The following is a 20054-nucleotide window of genomic DNA, read 5'->3' as shown; positions in this document are numbered from 1 at the left end:
TTCTTTTGTAGTTTCTCTTTTCAAGTGCAAAAAAGTAACTAGTGTTTCTTTCCCCCATTTTGCTCTTGACTTTACAAAGGCATCTTTTGCCAGATCCGTGTTAACCTGTTCTAATTCTAGTTGTAAAGATTTGAATACAGACTCCTCTTCTTCAGATAGATTATCTTTCTTTAGAAAACTGTCAAGCTTGCTCATCATCTCTTTTTCTTTAAGGTTCTTCAATTGCATCAGCTCTTTGGCGTGTTTAATGGCTACCACTCTGACTTCGTTAGTCTGAATGCTAGGAGTTTGAGAAATCTTACAAAAAGGAAAGCTTTATTTTTATATTGTTAACGCAGTAACGCAGATTTTTGTCCTTCAGGAAACTCATTCGGGTGAAAGTGATTCGAATTTTTGGAAAGCACAATGGGGAGATATGGCTTGTTTCAGCCATGGATCAAATAATTCTGCTGGTGTTTTGAGACTAATTGACAAGTTTAAAGGTGACGTTCTAGAATCCACATCTTCACAAAACGGGAGATGGGTCATAGTAACTGTTACACTTGACAATGCTTTTTTCATAATTTGTAATGCATATGGACATAACTCACATGCTCCTAATAAGACCCTTTTTACCCAATTTACCAGGAAAGAACAGGATTTAAGTAACAAATAATAATCCAGGCACTTGTCATCTCCCGTCTGGACTACTGCAACTCGCTGTTGGCTGGGCTCCCTGCCTGTGCCATTAAACCCCTACAACTCATCCAGAACGCCGCAGCCCGTCTGGTGTTCAACCTTCCCAAGTTCTCTCACGTCACCCCGCTCCTCCGCTCTCTCCACTGGCTTCCAGTTGAAGCTCGCATCCGCTACAAGACCATGGTGCTTGCCTACGGAGCTGTGAGGGGAACGGCACCTCAGTACCTCCAGGCTCTGATCAGGCCCTACACCCAAACAAGGGCACTGCGTTCATCCACCTCTGGCCTGCTCGCCTCCCTACCACTGAGGAAGTACAGTTCCCGCTCAGCCCAGTCAAAACTGTTCGCTGCTCTGGCCCCCCAATGGTGGAACAAACTCCCTCACGACGCCAGGACAGCGGAGTCAATCACCACCTTCCGGAGACACCTGAAACCCCACCTCTTTAAGGAATACCTAGGATAGGATAAGTAATCCTTCTCACCCACATTTTACATTTACATTTAAGTCATTTAGCAGACGCTCTTATCCAGAGCGACTTACAAATTGGTGCATTCACCTTATGACATCCAGTGGAACAGCCACTTTACAATAGTGCATCTAAATCTTTTAAGGGGGGTGAGAAGGATTACTTTATCCTATCCTAGGTATTCCTTAAAGAGGTGGGGTTTCAGGTGTCTCCGGAAGGTGGTGATTGACTCCGCTGTCCTGGCGTCGTGAGGGAGTTTGTCTTGTAGCGGATGTGAGCTTCAACTGGAAGCCAGTGGAGAGAGCGGAGGAGCGGGGTGACGTGAGAGAACTTGGGAAGGTTGAACACCAGACGGGCTGCGGCGTTCTGGATGAGTTGTAGGGGTTTAATGGCACAGGCAGGGAGCCCAGCCAACAGTGAGTTGCAGTAATCCAGACGGGAGATGACAAGTGCCTGGATTAGGACCTGCGCCGCTTCCTGTGTGAGGCAGGGTCGTACTCTGCGGATGTTGTAGAGCATGAACCTACAGGAACGGGCCACCGCCTTGATGTTAGTTGAGAACGACAGGGTGTTGTCCAGGATCACGCCAAGGTTCTTAGCGCTCTGGTAGGAGGACACAATGGAGTTGTCAACCGTGATGGCGAGATCATGGAACGGGCAGTCCTTCCCCGGGAGGAAGAGCAGCTCCGTCTTGCCGAGGTTCAGCTTGAGGTGGTGATCCGTCATCCACACTGATATGTCTGCCAGACATGCAGAGATGCGATTCGCCACCTGGTCATCAGAAGGGGGAAAGGAGAAGATTAATTGTGTGTCGTCTGCATAGCAATGATAGGAGAGACCATGTGAGGTTATGACAGAGCCAAGTGACTTGGTGTATAGCGAGAATAGGAGAGGGCCTAGAACAGAGCCCTGGGGGACACCAGTGGTGAGAGCGCGTGGTGAGGAGACAGATTCTCACCACGCCACCTGGTAGGAGCGACCTGTCAGGTAGGACGCAATCCAAGCGTGGGCCGCGCCGGAGATGCCCAACTCGGAGAGGGTGGAGAGGAGGATCTGATGGTTCACAGTACCCCCCCCCCCCCTTTTAAGATTTAGATGCACTATTGTAAAGTGACTGTTCCACTGGATGTCATAAGGTGAATGCACCAATTTGTAAGTCGCTCTGGATAAGAGCGTCTGCTAAATGACTTAAATGTAATGTAAATGTAAATACTCAGAGGCTTTTCTAATTATTTCAGGGGATTTTAATGAAACACCTGGTGCATCTGCTGATCGTTTTCCTCCTAGAACGAGTCAAAACCCTCAAAATAGCAATGTTATCACTACATTATGCAAGGATCTCTGTGTTAAGGATCTCTTGTTGAGGATGCCTGGCGTTATTTCAATCCAGATGCAAAGGGTTATACCTGGACCAACAAAACTATGTCACGTAAATCTAGAATAGATGTATTCATAATTTCCTCTGTTATAATTTGTTATAGATGTAGATCATCAGTTGGCTCCCTTTTCTGATCATCACTTGATTTCCCTGCATTTACAAGCTACAAAAAAATCAGAAGGTACTCGAGGATACTGGAAATTAAACAACACACTTCTTAAAGATTACTACTCTCATTGAAAACATAAAATCGTTAGCTAAAGGTATTTTTGCAAGAAAAGACTTGGGTCATGGAAGTAGATGGGTGTCCACATACACTACAAGGGTATCTCTGGGTATGCTAGCTAGTACGTCTAGCAATCTCGCATGTTCGTTAGTGTAGCAACCAAATCTCGTCAGAGAATCTCATTGGACAATGGATTTCGCGGCATTTCTGTAGGGCGCATGCGTTCTATACTGTCAACGCGCGGAATTGTACAGGGGAGGGAATCGTTGTGAAGACTTTTGATACGTTATTGTCTTGCCACCTGTTTAAACATTATTTTATCCTATAACATAAACTAACGGCACCATGTGGAACCAAGGTGAGTTTGTATTTGTATCAATGTTTTCTATGGCTGTCAACAATAGCTCAAAAGCGCTGTCTAGTTGTTGTAAATAACGTTAGCTTGCGAGCTAGTTACTGTAGCCAGCTCTCTGTTTTGTTGTGCAAAGTTTGGGTGCCTAGCTAGCTACCGTAGCTGGCTTGGCTGTATTTCTTCTGTAAACCAAAAGGCACCGAGCATTGTGTCGTACAGTAACGAGAAACAACCGTAGCAAACGTTAGCTAGGTAACGTTGACTCTAACTAACTAGTTACTGTAGTGCTTTTGTCAGCTAACTAACCTTAACGTATGTGGCTCGCTTGTTAACGTTGTGTGTAGTCTCCATCAATAAACTACCTAACGTCGTTAGCTAGTAATGCAAGCTTGTTTACATGGTTTTAGTCAGAGAGTGGATTATTGCTGCAGTTGTCTCATTGTCACAACCGGCAGTGATTGTGCGCAGTATTATGGGACTCCCAATTGGTCCAGCGTCGTCTGGGTTTGGCCGGTGTAGGACGTAATTGTAAATGATAATTTGTTCCTAACTGACTTGCCTAGTTAAATTTAAAAAACACTGCCATTTCATGTAGGGGGATCATACGGTGAATCAAACATGGGAGGTGGATACACTCAGTCCCCGGGAGGATTCGCATCACCTGCTGCCTCCCAGGGAGGAGAGAAGAAAGGGGTCTGTATTTGTCACTCACCAACTCCATATATTACACAGTGAGCAGCAAGTGGAAAAGGTCTGTCATCGTAATATTAGTAGCATAACCTATGGGCAACAGTTAAATCATAGCTAGACAGACAGTAAACATCCCCATGCACTGTTGTCTGCCATTGTTTTATTTTTTGTTGTAGGATAAAGTTGGCTCAATGTGAATTACTCAGACTTACTATGTATGTATGTTTACAGAGACAACGTGCCCAACAGATTGTCCCCTGCACAGTGTCCCAGCTCATGTCTGCTGCCCAAGCGGAGGATGTCTTCAAAGTGGGAGAGGTAGAGGTTGCCCAGGTAACCCAAATTACATCTGTAAATATGAGGATGGTGGTGCATTGTGATACAGTGACTCATAGACTGTACAGAATTGTAATCTTCCATGTACAAATAAAATGTGTGAGGAGTGCCTTGGTATCCCATGACAGTATTCTCTTTTTGTGTGCTAGGTTACAATTGTGGGCATCATCAGAACCACTGACAAATCCATGACCAACATCCAGTACAAAGTTGATGACATGACAGGGGCCCCTATGGACGTGAAACAGTGGGTAGATACAGAGGTAATCCTCATCAGGGCAACTGAGGCTGCTAAGTACTAGGATCAGCAAGGATATACAGTACAGTCAACACTTGCAGTATAATTTCTAAATGTTAAATTAACAGATATTTTGTGACATCATGCTACACTCAAATGGGAGTTCAACTGCTAATCTGCTCACCTATGGTTCTGCCCTCCTATGGTTCTGCCCTGCTGTCTCTCCTCACTTATAGGATCCCAGTGTAGACAGCACTGTCATCCCCCCAGGCACTTACGTCAAGGTCTCTGGCAATTTGCGCTCCTTCCAGGTGAGGTCATCATTCCCATACAACTACATACCTTTATCTATAGGTCATATCACAGCCCTGACCACATGGTTTTCAAACAATGGAGAGCTATGTGTAACCTGAGATGTTTTATTTTATATGCATCTAGGGCAGGGAGTTGTCTCTTTGGCATTTTGATTCACAAATGTAAACCACCCATGCCAGTGGTGATAGGTGACGTTTAAGATTAGGGTGTACGAGTCATATTTTTATGAGGCTGGCCATATTTCTATTACAGAATTTTGGATGACTGTCATTCGTATTCTATTCACCCAGCTCAATGTATCACGATCGGTTTAGGCTATTGCATAATACACAAATTTGCCCTATACCCATGAGGTTGCTACAACCTAACCTACAAATGGACGTTTATAGTGTAGGCACACAGGTTGAGAGAAATTGGAGTAATCAAGGTGAGACCGTGACACATTAAATACTGCCTTGCACACTCTTGCCTGCATCTAGCTGATCTGGTGTGTAATCATTTGTCTAAACAGTTATACAATTTTTAGTTTTGCAACTAAAACAAGTTTCTATAGGACAAATTTGGGTAGGTCATCCCCGTTTAGTTCCGTTTAAGAGACATTTTCTAACAGAATTGGCGGAGTGAATGTACCGCTGATCACTCACACACACGGTTCACTTTCATAGCAGCCACATACAGCATCATCGCTTTGATGACCAGGTGCAACAATCTCCTCAAGCCAAACCTTCATACTACAACTGCCACACAGCCTACATCGTTGTCACCATATTAGCTAATGTCATAGTCACCAAAGTAGAACTATTAAAGCCACAATCAATCCCTGTGTACAATCACACAGTACAGTGTACAGCAGTCAGTTTAACATTTACACTGGCAGGCCCGTGTGGCGATAAATTAATAAAACAGAAAGCTCACCTTGACTTGGAAGAGTTGAAGTGTTGGATAGCCTTAGCCACCTAGCCAACATAAATTGCATTTCTCTGTCATGTTCTTATGTAGACTAAATCTGCTGCATTAGCTAAGTAAGTGAAAGGTAAACTGAGAATTAAAAAATATATCGAAATTGTACAAAACTTTATGAACCCCTGATCTTTCGACGACAGACTGACCAGGTGAATACAGGTGAAAGCTATTATCCCTTATTGACCCAATTTGGGTGGAATTTCCTCTCTAAACATTACATCTTTATTACTAGGCAGGTAGTTAAGTGATGTGGGCAACAAACTGTTCCTTCTCCCTTAATGTGGCCTGACCTCAGCCCTCCATTCCTCACAAAACCACAACTCTCCATCAGTGCCTGTCAACATGTGATTGCCTTTCCTTTACTCAGTACATTCCAAGCTTAATTGCCTCCACCATATACACTCCTACATATAACCATTAACTTCTGTTGAAGAAACCAGGCTATGGCACTCAATATTTCAATATGATAGTTACCTGATATTAAACAACATTTAAAGTTTAGGAGTAGGAACCCATCAGTACCCTGTTTTGAACATTTAAATCCATACTATTCAACATTACATACACTTGGAAATGACTTATAAATAATAATAAAACATGAACAAAACAAATAAAACGTGATTAACCTTCACAGTTAATGATTAAGTTTGCAACTCTGAGACTTATGGCCTTTGTTCTATAATCACACTATGCACGCTCTTATTTCCATTCCTTGTCGGGCAACAGAATGACATTCTAGCTGGAGCTGTTGGCTTCCTGACATTTCATCTGTAGCTTTTGATTTCATCTTCTGGTTCCTGAGAGAGTGATAGCACAAGACTTTAAAAGCAAAACGAAACACACAACATAACACTTAATAATGTGTTAAGATATGCATAATTAAATATGCACGGGAAAAAATAACGTTTAATAACATGACAATTCCCACTCTCACGACTGTTGACTCTATGCCTTCAGGATACTTTTGTGCTGGGTTCCACAAAAATGAAGGCCCTAAAAAACCTAATGCTTTCACCCAGTCTTCCCTTTCAGACCACAGGCTTCCAAACCACAGGCTTGATGATGTTGGCTTTCGCGACTGGTCGAACACCTGTACACACTACGACGTGCGCTATTTATCAGATGTTGCCCTACCAGAGTTACACAATAATAGCTTCACGACATACTATGGAACGCAGTTTGGGTCTTTGCTTGTCAAAAAAGATGCATGTCAAATAACACTATTTGAAGCTTTTAATTTGACACGTAAATTAAAAGCTCCCTGGGCTCGAACCAGCAACACAACGACAACAGCCACCCTCGAAGCAACGTTACCCATGCAGAGCAAGGGAAACAACCACTCCAAGGCTCAGAGTGAGCGAGTGACGTTTGAAACGTTATTAGCGCGCACTAACTAGCCAGCCATTTCACTTCGGTTACACCAGCCTCATCTCGGGAGTTGATATGCTTGAAGAAATAAACAGCTCAATGCTTGACGCACAACGAGGAGCTGCTGGCAAAACGCACGAAAGTGCTGTTTGAGTGAATGTTTACGCGCCTGCTTCTGCCAACCACCGCTCAGTCAGATACTTAGATACTTGTATGCTCAGTCAGATTATACTTAACGCATGACACGCTAGATAATATCTAGGAATATCATCAACCATGTGTAGTTAACTAGTGATTATGATTGATTGTTTTTTATAAGATAAGTTTAATGCTAGCTAGCAACTTATCTTGCCTTACTGCATTCGCGTAACAGGCAGTGTCCTTGTGGAGTGCAACAAGAGGCAGGTCGTTATTGCGTTGGACTAGTTAACTGAAAGGTTGCAAGTTTGGATCCCCTGAGCTGACAAGGTGAAAATCTGTCGTTCTGCCCCTGAACGAGGCAGTTAACCCACCACTAGGCCGTCATTGAAAATAAGAATGTGTTCTTAACTGACTTGCCTAGTTAAATAAAGGTGTAAAAAAAATACAGATTTCCGATTGTTATGAAAACTTGAAATCTGCCCTAATTAATCGGTCATTCCGATTTTAATCGGTCAACCTCTAGTACCAACCTGCTCCGGCTTACCTTCCGGGACTTACCCTATACCATAAAGCTACGACCGGTCGTAATACAATTGGACTACTGAATAAGCTCAGGCTTTCTAGATCCGTATCCTATAATGGGTTCAGCCTATGACTCTCACCTCCCCAAGATTTCAGAATTAGTGATAACCGGTGGAGGAACTGTGCCTACGTTGTATCTGGTGCTGGCTCCTGTTCACTGATTCAGAATCTCTAGTTCAACTGTAAATCGTGACGGACCCTGCTCGCAGCGCCAAATCACGGACGATTAGTAAAGCTTAAACCAAATTTATATACCCATTGGGTCATACAGCTGCATAAGACAAATACATTTAGGTTGGAGTCATTAAACTTGTTTTTCAACCACTCCACAAATTTCTTGTTAACCTCTCGCTAGTGCCCCACCTCGACAACATCCAGTGAAATTGCAGGGCGACAAATTCAAAACAACAGAAATCCCAAAATTAAAATTCCTCAAACATACAAGTATTATCCACCATTTTAAAGATCAACTTCTTGTAAATCCAACCACAGTGTCCGATTTCAAAAAGGCTTTACTGCGAAAACACACCAAACGATTATGTCAGTACCTAGTCACAGAAAAACACAGCCATTTTTCCAGCCAAAGAGAGGAGTCACAAAAAACAGAAATAAAGATAAAATTAATTACTAACCTTTGATCTTCATCAGATGGCACTCATAGGACTTCATGTTACACAATACATGTATATTTTGTTTGATAAAGTTCATATTTATATCCAAAAATATGTTTACATTGGTGTGTTATGGTCAGAAATGCATTGTCTCAAACAAACATCCGGTGAAAGTCTAGAGAGCCACATCAAATAACAGAAATACTCATCATAAACATTGATAAACGATACAAGTGTTAAGCATGGAATTATAGATCAACTTCTCCTTAATGCAACCGCTGAGCCAGATTTCAAAACTGCTTTACGGCGAAAGCACTTTGCGATTATGTTAGGTCAGCTCCTAGCCACAGAAACCCATAGAGCCATTTTCCAAACAAGGAGAGGTGTCAGAAATAGCATTAAAATTAATCACTTACCTTTCATGATCTTCATCTGGTGGCACTCCCAGGTCTCCATGTTAGACAATAAATGTTTGTTTTGTTCGATAATGTCCCTCTTTATGACCAAAAAGGTCATTTTTTTGTTTGCACGTTTTGTCCAGTAATCCGAATGCAGAAGGCGCGTGCACTAATTCCAGACTAAAAGTTTTTTTTAAGTACAATAAAGGTTAGTAGAAACATGCCAAACAATGTTTAAAATCAATCCTCCGCTTGTTTTTTGTCATAAATAATCAATAATATTTCGACCGGACAAAAGCTTCGTCAATAGGAAAGGAGAAACACGAAAGGCGCATTTACGATCAGAAGCATGGCTGATGAATGGACATTTCCACTGGCCACTGATTTGAAAGTGCTGTATCTCCCTCATTTCTCAGAGTAAAAGCCTGAAGCAATGCCTAAAGATGGGCCACATGTAGAGGAAGGCACAGAGCTCGTGAACTGGGTCCTAAGTCTTTGTATGGTGGATAGGCTTTCAATGGAAAAACAACCTTTCAAAAATAATAGTCCTTCCTGGTTGGATTTTCCTCGGGTTTTCGCCTGAGATATCAGTTCTGTTACACTCAGACATTATTTTAACAGTTTTGGAAACTTTAGAGTGTTTTCTATCCAAATCTACTAATTATATGCATATCCTGTCTTTTGGGCTTGAGTAGCAGGCAGTTTAATTTGGGAACGCTTTTCATCCAAAATTCCGAATGCTGCCCCCTACCCTAGAGAAGTTAATAAACTATAGTTTTGGAAAGTCGGTTAGGACATCTACTTTGTGCATGACACATGTAATTTAACCAACAATTGTTTACAGACAGATTATTTCACTTATAATATACTGTATCACAATTCCAGTGGGTCAGAGGTTTACATACACTCCAACTGCTCTTAAACGCTAGTAAAACCAAATGCATGCTTTTCAACCACTCGCTGCCTGCACCCGCACGCCTGACTAGCATCACCACCCTGGATGGTTCCGACCTTGAATATGTGGACATCTACAAGTACCTAGGTGTCTGGCTAGACTGTAAACTCTCCTTCCAGACTCATATCAAACATCTCCAATCGAAAATCAAATCTAGAGTCGGCTTTCTATTCCGCAACAAAGCCTCCTTCACTCACGCCGCCAAACTTACCCTAGTAAAACTGACTATCCTACCGATCTTCGACTTCGGCGATGTCATCTACAAAATCGCTTCCAACACTCTACTCAGCAAACTGGATGCAGTTTATCACAGTGCCATCCGTTTTGTCATTAAAGCACCTTATACCACCCACCACTGCGACCTGTATGCTCTAGTCGGCTGGCCCTCGCTACATATTCGTCGCCAGACCCACTGGCTCCAGGTCATCTACAAGTCCATGCTAGGTAAAGCTCAGCCTTATCTCAGTTCACTGGTCACGATGGCAACACCCACCTGTAGCATGCGCTCCAGCAGGTGTATCTCACTGATCATCCCTAAAGCCAACACCTCATTTGGCCGCCTTTCGTTCCAGTTCTCTGCTGCCTGTGACTGGAACGAATTGCAAAAATCGCTGAAGTTGGAGACTTTTATCTCCCTCACCAACTTCAAACATCTGCTATCTGAGTAGCTAACCGATCGCTGCAGCTGTACATAGTCTATTGGTAAATAGCCCGCCCATTTTTACCTACCTCATCCCCATACTGTTTTTATTTATTTACTTTTCTGCTCTTTTGCACACCAATATCTCTACCTGTACATGACCATCTGATCATTTGTCACTCCATTGTTAATCTGCAAAATTGTAATTATTCGCCTACCTCCTCATGCCTTTTGCACACAATGTATATAGACTCTTTTTTTTCCCCTACTGTGTTATTGACTTGTCAATTGTTTACTCCATGTGTAGCTCTGTGTTTTCTGTTCACACTGCTATGCTTTATCTTGGCCAGGTGCAAATGAGAACTTGTTCTCAACTAGCCTACCTGGTTAAATAAAGGTGAAATAAAAAATAAAAAAAAACATTTTAAAAAACCACTAAGTTGACTGTGCCTTTAACAAGTTTGGAAAATTCCAGAAAATGATGTCATGGCTTTAGAAGCTTCTGATTGACATAATTTGAGTCAATTGGAGGTGTACCTGTGGATGTATTTCAAGGCCTACCTTCAAACTCAGTGCCTCTTTGCTTGACATCATGGGAAAATCAAAAGAAATCAGCCAAGACCTCAGAAAATAAATTGTAGATCTCCACAAGTCTGGTTCATCCTTGGGAACCATTTCCAAACGCCTGAATGTACCACGTTCATCTGTACAAACAATAGTACACAAGTATAAACACCATGGGACCCCGCAGCCGTCATACCGCTCAGGAAGGAGACGCGTTCTGTCTCTTAGAGATGAACGTACTTTGGTGCAAAAAGTGCAAATCAATCCCAGAACAACAGCAAAGGCCCTATATATTTATATTTGCCCCAATTTGGGTGGAGTTTCCTCCTCTCTAAACATAACTTCCTGTCTAGTAATAAAGATGTAAAGTGATGCAGACAAAAAATCCTCACACACACGCATATATATATAACTGTGGGTGTTTGTGTGTAACTTCCTGTCTTCAATAGAACCACAGGTCCGTGGTGGCGTTCAACGTCCGGCCCCTTCAGGACATGAACGAGATCACCTCCCACATGCTGGAGGTGGTGCAGGCACACATGCTGCTCAGCAAACCACAGACTATTATGGTGAGAACTTCCTTCACACATGACAAAGAGCACCAGGGCCTAAAAAAACAACCGCCACCTGCCAAATGTGGGTAGATTTTGACATTGGTAGCTAAAGATGCCTATTTCACCAGCCACGTTTGCAGGTGGTCAGGGCTCCACACTTTGAGCGTTTCACTCGCATTTGTTAATAAAGAGTCAAGTATGATCACATTTATAGCAAAATAAATGAAGCAGTAGCTGTTTTCAAAGTATTTCTGCCATTTTGTTTCATAGCTGGTAAATTAATCGCACAAAGTTAAACTACAAATCCTATAGCCTATCCCACCTTGAGCTGCAACACTGCCTGTCTAGGGGCTGTACGTCCATGAAGAGCTAAGTGAAAAATGTTTTTTTAGAACCGCTGTGCACAGGTATAAACATTTGTCTAATTTACTTGAATCGGAAGTTTATTTATGTGAGACTTTGTCCTCGAGTTTCTTGGCAATTTACTTTGTTTTGTTTGCAAGCTAGTTTGTTTTTCAATGTTTGAGTTTCAACTAGTAGGGCAGAGTAGACAATTCTGCAATTAGTCAGACTGAATCTCAGACACGTGACTCGCATCGCTTTACCACGGTAACCTATTGCCCTTAAAGGGGTAGGTGAACATCTGTGATATTTTGGTTAACATCTGTGATATTTTGGTTAACACAGGTCACAAAAAATATTAAATTAAACAATATACCACATTACTTCTTACTAGTAATACATTTTTAGTTTTAGCAACATTACAAAGTATGCTCATCTTTTTAGTGTGTTTTGTTGATGTAATTATAGGCTGGGGGGATATTTTGTCTGGTAAAAAAAATGTAGTGTGGGAGACCAAAAAGTACATTTTAGGCCCTGAAAAGCAACACTATGCCTGAATATCTGACTATTTCCCAACTGTCCATTCTGTGACTACTGTTATATGAGTTGGCCTTGGCCCAACTGCCACATATTTAAATGGAGATTAATTAATCATTAAACTTAGCTTTGAATAAGGCCGTTCAAGTTCAGTAATGCCACAATCACCTGAAGTTTTGTTTTGAGTATTCCTGTGTGGCACCACTCACGCACAGTTTTGGTTCCCTTTTTAGATGGGCGGAGGAGGGGGAATGAACACTAGCATGGTGCCCATGTCACGGCCGGGAATGGGTGGCAACATGGGAGGTGGATACTCGGGTGCTAACGACATGTCCACTAACGGCCTGAGCCCAAGCCAGAACCAGGTGAGTCTGTAATGGACTGAAGAAAAGTGCTGGAAACTTTAAATAGTTGGTAGGATAAACAATAGGTAGCCTAAACTCACCTACCATACCAATTAGAAAGTAAACCAGCACACCTTACCTGTTACCAGGTGAATGGAGGAAAAAAGTGTACTTTTATTTTAAAAATCCAAAACATTTATTGGGTCTCATCAGTTTTTCTATTTATTGAAAATGCCTTACCAAACATACCATACTGCCATCTATAGGACTGACAGAACAATTGGGAAGTCTTCAAGTTGTTCTGATTGGCACAATATTCTATATGAATGTTTGTTATTCTCATGTCCTCTCATAAGGTGCTGAGCTTGATAAGGAGCTGTCCAGACGCACAGGGTATCAGCACACAGAACTTGAAGCAGAGTCTCAGCGGCATGAGCTTGGCTGTCATCAAGTAAGACATTCCCTTCCCTCTATCCTCAAATCAGGCTCTGAAGTCAATATGATATGATATGATATGCTTGAATGTGTCCTGTTTGACCACAACAGTGGTCATTGTTAAGATACAAATATTTTATAGAACAAATATGCTTTTCTGGGATGTTGAATAAGTAATATCAGCTCTATTCATTGCATTTCTATCTGCAATGTTCAACATTTGTCTACTGAATGTGGCCCAGTGCACTCTCATGTGCGAGGCATAACAGAGTAGACTGCATAATTAATAATTTTGCATTGGCACCAGTCTTACTGTCTTTTGTCTAATCATAGGCAAGCAGTGGAGTTCCTCAGCAACGAAGGACACATCTTCTCCACCATCGACGAGGATCACTTCAAGTCTACGGACAATGACGACTAAAGCATCTCTCCATTCCCTGTTAGCACTAAGAACATGATCATAGACTTGGGACCATTCTCAACACAGTGTGCGCTATGAGCGGACAATTGTGTGTATATAAGAATATAACGCCCAAAACCCTCTTAGAATTTTAAGATCTCAACACTCTGAAAATAGAACCAGTAGTCATTCATTGAACCATGATTTATACTGAGTAACATCATGGGATGTCTATATAATCCTGAGGGTTTCTGTGAAATTAGGCCTTGGTTAGACGGACACATCCTGTTTCAACTTCCGTTCTGTTAATTATATTACAGTAAGAGTGGGTGCATCACAGGCCAATGGTTTTTCTCACAGTGAATGCAATCTGTGACTGACTAGTTCCTGAATCATTGGTATTGGTAGTTGTCATTTAAAAATGTTGAACAGAATGCAATTCCTATTCAGATTTTTTTATGTCTCTGTTTTGTTTTTGTCTCTAGTAAACATATATTTTCAGAAAAATGTTCTCCGGATATTTGTTCCAGATATTACTATTACTTCCCAATTGACTATATAAATGATCTCTTACAATGTGTGTAACCTTAGAATTCAGAGATATAACATCATACAGTATTGATAACCAAAGCAATGATACATATGCACCAGTAAAGCTTTGTATTGCGAATGAAGATCCCCACTGTTATCACTCCGGCTTTCTGATATTGACCTCCACTCTTCTAACAGGAAGGTCACTGACACTGCCAGTCTAGCATCATTTAGTTTTAAAATTAGGGGGGAAATTTAGTTACAAAATACACTGCTACATTATGAAATGTAACTGGACCATAAACACCAATGGGCTATTATCATAAGCATTTCTGATAATCGGTTGGCAAGTGTTGCTTGTGATTGCAGCAACGTAGAGAAAATGAAAACCAAGTAACAAAATCTTGGTACAATAAGACATGTATCCTGTTTTTGCATAGTCCCATCTCAAAGTATTCACATTTACAGTGGCTGGCTATCAGTCTGCATAGTTCTGACATTCAGTTGTCTTGCACCCCATAGTCTAGTCTATTTTATGCAATGAGACTTGGTTACTTGAATAGTTGGCCTTTTAATAGTAGTTCCTCTGGCTGGTTCAGTAAAGTAAAAAACTGTCCTGTGCCGTTTTCAACATGTCGTCCACTTGCTCATAATCATGGTCGCTGCACTCATCTGCTTGCACTTCATATTTCGGTGCTGTTGAAAGAAAAGTTCATTTTAGGTTTACCGTATAATCTAGGTTTTGTGTGAAGTGGTCACCCAGCGCAAAAACATTTATCTAAACAAAGAATAAAACTACAGATAACAGTAAAATGTTTATTAAAAATCTACACCAAATGCAGAACGATGAATGGGACAGTTTTTGGTGTTGACTTTTACTTCCCTGATGTCATAGCTCACAAGTAATTTCTAATGTAGGCCATACTGTACCTTTATTGTTGGGCTTGTGACTTATAGATGTGACGTAAGTGTTTGGCTGAGCCTTTCCAGACTTGACACCGGTCATAGGCTTTCTTGGATTCAGCGGAGGGGCATCGATGATAGCCTTCACGACAACAGGAAAAATGAAACTACCGTTCTATTAGGAGGTGTACATGCTATGTTGAAAAAACAGGAACCACATACTTGCATGGGGCGAGGTGTCTGCATAATCAAATAACATCTTTACATGATAACTGATGAGACTACAGTAACATATGTTATATAAGACATTGATTGAACAACCCAAGACCCTATTATATAAGGCAGCATTCTAGTCCTAATTAAATGAAGTCACAACTTATTCTACTTATTTAAAGTGTATTTCACAATATCTCAACACATAACACACATTTCGCCAGGTTCTGTGTTGTTGTGGGTTTCTATGTGTGTGTATTTCAGGAAATAGCTTCCTGGATTCTAAGCAGCTGATTGGTCGACCCCATCACAGATTTGAGCTCTGACCCCTCCCTCTCGTCAGGGGATACAGCTGTCTCTGAAATGACCAACTCCTTCTCCAGCTTGATAAAATCAAGTGTTGCTTTGTTAGGAGAGAGCTTTTTATGTTTTATGTTGATTGTAGTGGCAGTCAGTAAAAGTTTTGTGGATATTATTTTGTAGCCGCTCCTTCCGAGGTATGTATGCCAATAGGATTTAGTGTTTTTGATTTTTGAAATTGTTCACTAAGTATTAGTAATAGTAATTGTCCCTGGGGGAGGGCAACGCACCTTGGGAGTGTTTAGGCAAGAGGCCTGCGGGCATACATAACCCGTAGTATTGAATCTGTCTATGCACACTAGGTAAGACCTGGGCGGACCACCCCCTGTATTTTGGTTAGCGCGCCAGGTGGTGCTGAAGGTTAGGTAGAAGAGGGGACTAACTTTTACTTTCTTTGCTTTGGTTCCATCCAGACCCTTTTCCTCACCTTACCGTGTGTAGGAGTAATAAATTCCATGTAAACTGTATCTTTCTCTGCTTCTGTCACCCTTCCCCACACCTACGATCACGTACTTTTTTGGGGTGTTGCGTTCCCTCCAAGAGGCGTAGGTAACAACACTTTACAGATACTTAAAAAAAAAAAAGTTAAAACAGAAACAGCAGACATAGAGACAGTACAGTGACACAAAAAAAACGAGACAATTTCACAGCACAGACTAGGAATGTGGGGGCTCCAAGGCAGACTACAAGGGCAATACATGGGATGCAAGACAGTAGGCAGGACATGTAGGACAGTAAACGAGTCCAGCAAGACAGGAGTGACAGCAGGAAATGAGCAGCGCTATATCCTGCCTAGAAAGTACATACAGTGCCTTGCGAAAGTATTCGTCCCCCTTGAACTTTGCGACCTTTTGCCACATTTCAGGCTTCAAACATAAAGATATAAAACTGTATTTTTTTGTGAAGAATCAACAAGAAGTGGGACACAATAATGAAGTGGAACGACATTTATTGGATATTTCAAACTTTTTTAACAAATCAAAAACTGAAAAATTGGGCGTGCAAAATTATTCAGCCCCTTTACTTTCAGTGCAGCAGACTCTCTCCAGAAGTTCAGTGAGGATCTCTGAATGATCCAATGTTGACCTAAATGACTAATGATGATAAATACAATCCACCTGTGTGTAATCAAGTCTCCGTATAAATGCACCTGCACTGTGATAATCTCAGAGGTCCGTTAAAAGCGCAGAGAGCATCATGAAGAACAAGGAACACACCAGGCAGGTCCGAGATTCTGTTGTGAAGAAGTTTAAAGCCGGATTTGGATACAAAAAGATCTCCCAAGATTTAAACATCCCAAGGAGCACTGTGCAAGCGATAATATTGAAATGGAAGGAGTATCAGACCACTGCAAATCTACCAAGACCTGGCCGTCCCTCTAAACTTTCAGCTCATACAAGGAGAAGACTGATCAGAGATGCAGCCAAGAGGCCCATGATCACTCTGGATGAACTGCAGAGATCTACAGCTGAGATGGGAGACTCTGTCCATAGGACAACAATCAGTCGTATATTGCACAAATCTGGCCTTTATGGAAGAGTGGCAAGAAGAAAGCCATTTCTTAAAGATATCCATAAAAAGTGTCGTTTAAAGTTTGCCACAAGCCACCTGGGAGACACACCAAACATGTGGAAGAATGTGCTCTGGTCAGATGAAACCAAAATTGAACTTTTCGGCAACAATGCAAAACGTTATGTTTGGCGTAAAAGCAACACAGCTCATCACCCTGAACACACCATCCCCACTGTCAAACATGGTGGTGGCAGCATCATGGTTTGGGCCTGCTTTTCTTCAGCAGGGACAGGGAAGATGGTTAAAATTGATGGGAAGATGGATGGAGCCAAATACAGGACCATTCTGGAAGAAAACCTGATGGAGTCTGCAAAAGACCTGAGACTGGGATGGAGATTTGTCTTCCAACAAGACAATGATGCAAAACATAAAGCAAAATCTACAATGGAATGGTTCAAAAATAAACATATCCAGGTGTTAGAATGGCCAAGTCAAAGTCCAGACCTGAATCCAATTGAGAATCTGTGGAAAGAACTGAAAACTGCTGTTCACAAATGCTCTCCATCCAACCTCACTGAGCTCGAGGTGTTTTGCAAGGTGGAATGGGAAAAAAATGCAGTCTCTCGATGTGCAAAACTGATAGAGACATACCCCAACCGACTTACAGTTGAAATCGCAGCAAAAGGTGGCGCTACAAAGTATTAACTTAAGGGGGCTGAATAATTTTGCACGCCCAATTTTTCAGTTTTTGATTTGTTAAAGTTTGAAATATCCAATAAATGTCGTTCCACTTCATGATTGTGTCCCACTTGTTGTTGATTCTTCACAAAAAAATACAGTTTTATATCTTTATGTTTGAAGCCTGAAATGTGGCAAAAGGTCGCAAAGTTCAAGGGGGCCGAATACTTTCGCAAGGCACTGTAAGGTCTGAAAGGAAGAGCTTACCGGAGGCAGAGGAGCAGGGGGCCTGAGAGTCTTTTTGCTATCAAGACTTAGACCACTCAACAGGGAAAGGGTGCCACTTTTGGGTGGATGGCAGGGGGTGTCTGGTTGTGAGGATGAAGGGGTTGCCTTTGAAGACTTTGATCTTGACGATGGCTTTGGTGGACGTGGTGGTGGGGGCTCATCTGATGCGGTGAGCTTTTGAAATTCGCAATAAAATGAGTCTGTCACCTCTGTAACTGTCTCCAGGTGATATTCTTGGGCCAAAGGCAAGGGGTCATTAGTAAAGGACAAAGACATGTTAAGCCAGTGAGTGGGTATCTCAAAGCACCTCTCTGGATTTCCTGGAAGGCTGGCCTGTATCATGGGCTGTATAGTAGTAGCCTCCAGCCTCAGGGATGAGAACCCCACCAGAGGATCTGTCTCCAGCTCTGCGTCACGGCTCGCCACCTTAACGTCCAACGGCAGAGCGAAGGCCTTGCACAAGTCCATCAGGCTGTACTTCTTGTTGTCCGGGAGCTTCTCCACAAAGTGGCTCTGCATGCACAGGGGCAAGTGGACCACCTTGCTCTCCTCCTCTTCATCCTCCTCCTCGTCATCGTCCACTTCTTGGAGATGTCTACATACAAGGACCTCCATGGTCTGGTTATTCTTCTCCTGGCTAGTTCTTCGACTGGGCAGCTTCACCTTCTCGCAGCGCAGCACCTCCAGCTGCTCGCCCACACTGAGCGCCAGAAAACCCTCCTCATCCAGCTTCTCACTGTGCTGTGTCACCCTGACCTTGAGAAACAGTGCCCGGGTCGAGGCGGCGTACAGCTCGTACACTGACTCAAACTCCCGCGGCCTCCGTCTCAGGCGTCCCCCGTAGCACTGCGACACTAGGAAGTACTGGCGGGCATTGCGCCCCTTGATACCCGAAATTAGAACCATGGCTGAGGAACCACGCTTGTGAAGGACTAGATGATGGCCTTTGTGTAGTTCAGCCAGCCAGGTACAGCGGAACAGAGGCTGGCCCTCATGGTGCTCCAGTATTTCAGCCGTGGTGGGGAAGGCCTCATCTGGCTGGGCAAATACCTCGGGCAGAGTGAGTGGGGTCACAAATGTCAAGTCTTGGGATTGCGTCGTCACGTCGACTACATCCACCTCCAAGCTGGAGGGGAACTTGACTATGTTCTTCCTCACTGTGAGAAAATTTGAGAAATGATGTTGAAGGGTGTAGACCCACACAGTAAAGTACTACATTTGATGATGAGCAGAACACAAAAACTAAGCTGTATGTTCAAAAGGTACAATCCTGTAGTGCAATGATTTGTGAAAAAGAAATGCAGGCTACAGCTTGCCAATAGCTTTAATGATGTGCTCCTCAGCCAACACATCTCTCACTTCTAGATTATAACATGATATCGCAGTGTTTTTTCATTAGCTAAGGAAGTATGCCGTTGGTTGACTCAGAACCAGGTTCTACTCACAGTGCATGATGGCCTGGACCTGGTATATGGGGCTGAACACTAGTGATCCCCCGTGCTTGGTCTTCTTGCTGAAGCGAAAGCGCCGGCTACAGAGGTGGGGCGAGGATATGATCTCCTGGAGAGTGTAGGTCTGGTCACTCTCACACTCATAGAACTCCCCACGGCAGGAGAAGGGGACAAGCACTTCAGCCAACGCCCCCTGCTGGCCTCTGAGTTGACAGCGGACGCAGCTCTCCTCACCCCCGTCTTGCTGCTTTATGTACAGCATGGTCACGGCCATCCCGGCACCGAGGGTGAAATTCTCAAAAGTCAGCTCACATCGGCTGGTGAAGGTGAAGGGAAAGTAGGTGTCCAGGCCTACAGGCCTCAGACTCACCATCTCCTCCACTGTGTTGTATGGCATCTCCTCTGGAACCAGCTTGAACAGATCTGAGAGGGAGAGTCTGCAATGAGCCCATGAATAACACAGCATTGATCAAGGGACTTTATTAGAATTGATTGAACATATTACCGTGGTTAATAGAGAATTGGGGGGTTCACTTACATAGAATTACTAGAACTGCTATTCTTGGTAGAGTCGATCATCTTTGCTTGGTGGACCAAAGGTTTTT

At 42.7% G+C, this 20054-nt stretch overlaps 2 protein-coding genes across 3 annotated transcripts in view; one reads left to right on the top strand and one right to left on the bottom strand.

Annotated features, from left to right (window-relative positions):
- The first annotated feature begins 2905 nt into the window (after positions 1–2905).
- LOC118367332 (replication protein A 32 kDa subunit-like) lies at positions 2906–14020 on the top strand. The gene is made up of 9 exons (XM_035750685.2): positions 2906–3106; positions 3696–3793; positions 4022–4123; positions 4276–4389; positions 4601–4675; positions 11351–11470; positions 12568–12699; positions 13035–13129; positions 13447–14020. The coding sequence occupies exons 1-9, from the start codon at positions 3094–3096 to the stop codon at positions 13532–13534; spliced, it is 837 nt and encodes a 278-aa protein (XP_035606578.1). The 5' UTR covers positions 2906–3093; the 3' UTR covers positions 13535–14020.
- The window catches only part of LOC118367330 (protein THEMIS2-like), a 15348-nt gene continuing 8126 nt past the window's right edge, over positions 12833–20054 (bottom strand). Inside the window, exons 3-6 of one of the 2 annotated variants that reach the window (XM_035750682.2) lie at positions 19444–19886; positions 17978–19155; positions 14975–15089; positions 12833–14740 (exon numbers count right to left, since the gene is read on the bottom strand). In XM_035750682.2, coding sequence (XP_035606575.1) covers positions 14640–14740; positions 14975–15089; positions 17978–19155; positions 19444–19846 — 1797 coding nt within the window. In that variant the 5' untranslated portion in view covers positions 19847–19886 and the 3' untranslated portion in view covers positions 12833–14639. The remainder of the gene's footprint in view (positions 14741–14974; positions 15090–17977; positions 19156–19443; positions 19887–20054) is intronic. The other variant, XM_035750681.2, reaches the window with a different exon arrangement.

This window comes from Oncorhynchus keta, chromosome 34, assembly GCF_023373465.1.
Source record: "Oncorhynchus keta strain PuntledgeMale-10-30-2019 chromosome 34, Oket_V2, whole genome shotgun sequence".
NCBI lineage: Eukaryota > Metazoa > Chordata > Actinopteri > Salmoniformes > Salmonidae > Oncorhynchus > Oncorhynchus keta.
Note: the sequence above shows the minus strand (reverse complement) of the source record. Positions and strands in the feature narration are given on the sequence as shown.

Excerpts from the sequence above, each read along its gene's own strand:
- LOC118367332 (XM_035750685.2), top strand. Across the intron at positions 4,390-4,600 it reads AACAGTGGGTAGATACAGAG|GATCCCAGTGTAGACAGCAC; the intron begins GTAATCCTCATC and ends CCTCACTTATAG. Across the intron at positions 12,700-13,034 it reads TGAGCCCAAGCCAGAACCAG|GTGCTGAGCTTGATAAGGAG; the intron begins GTGAGTCTGTAA and ends TCCTCTCATAAG.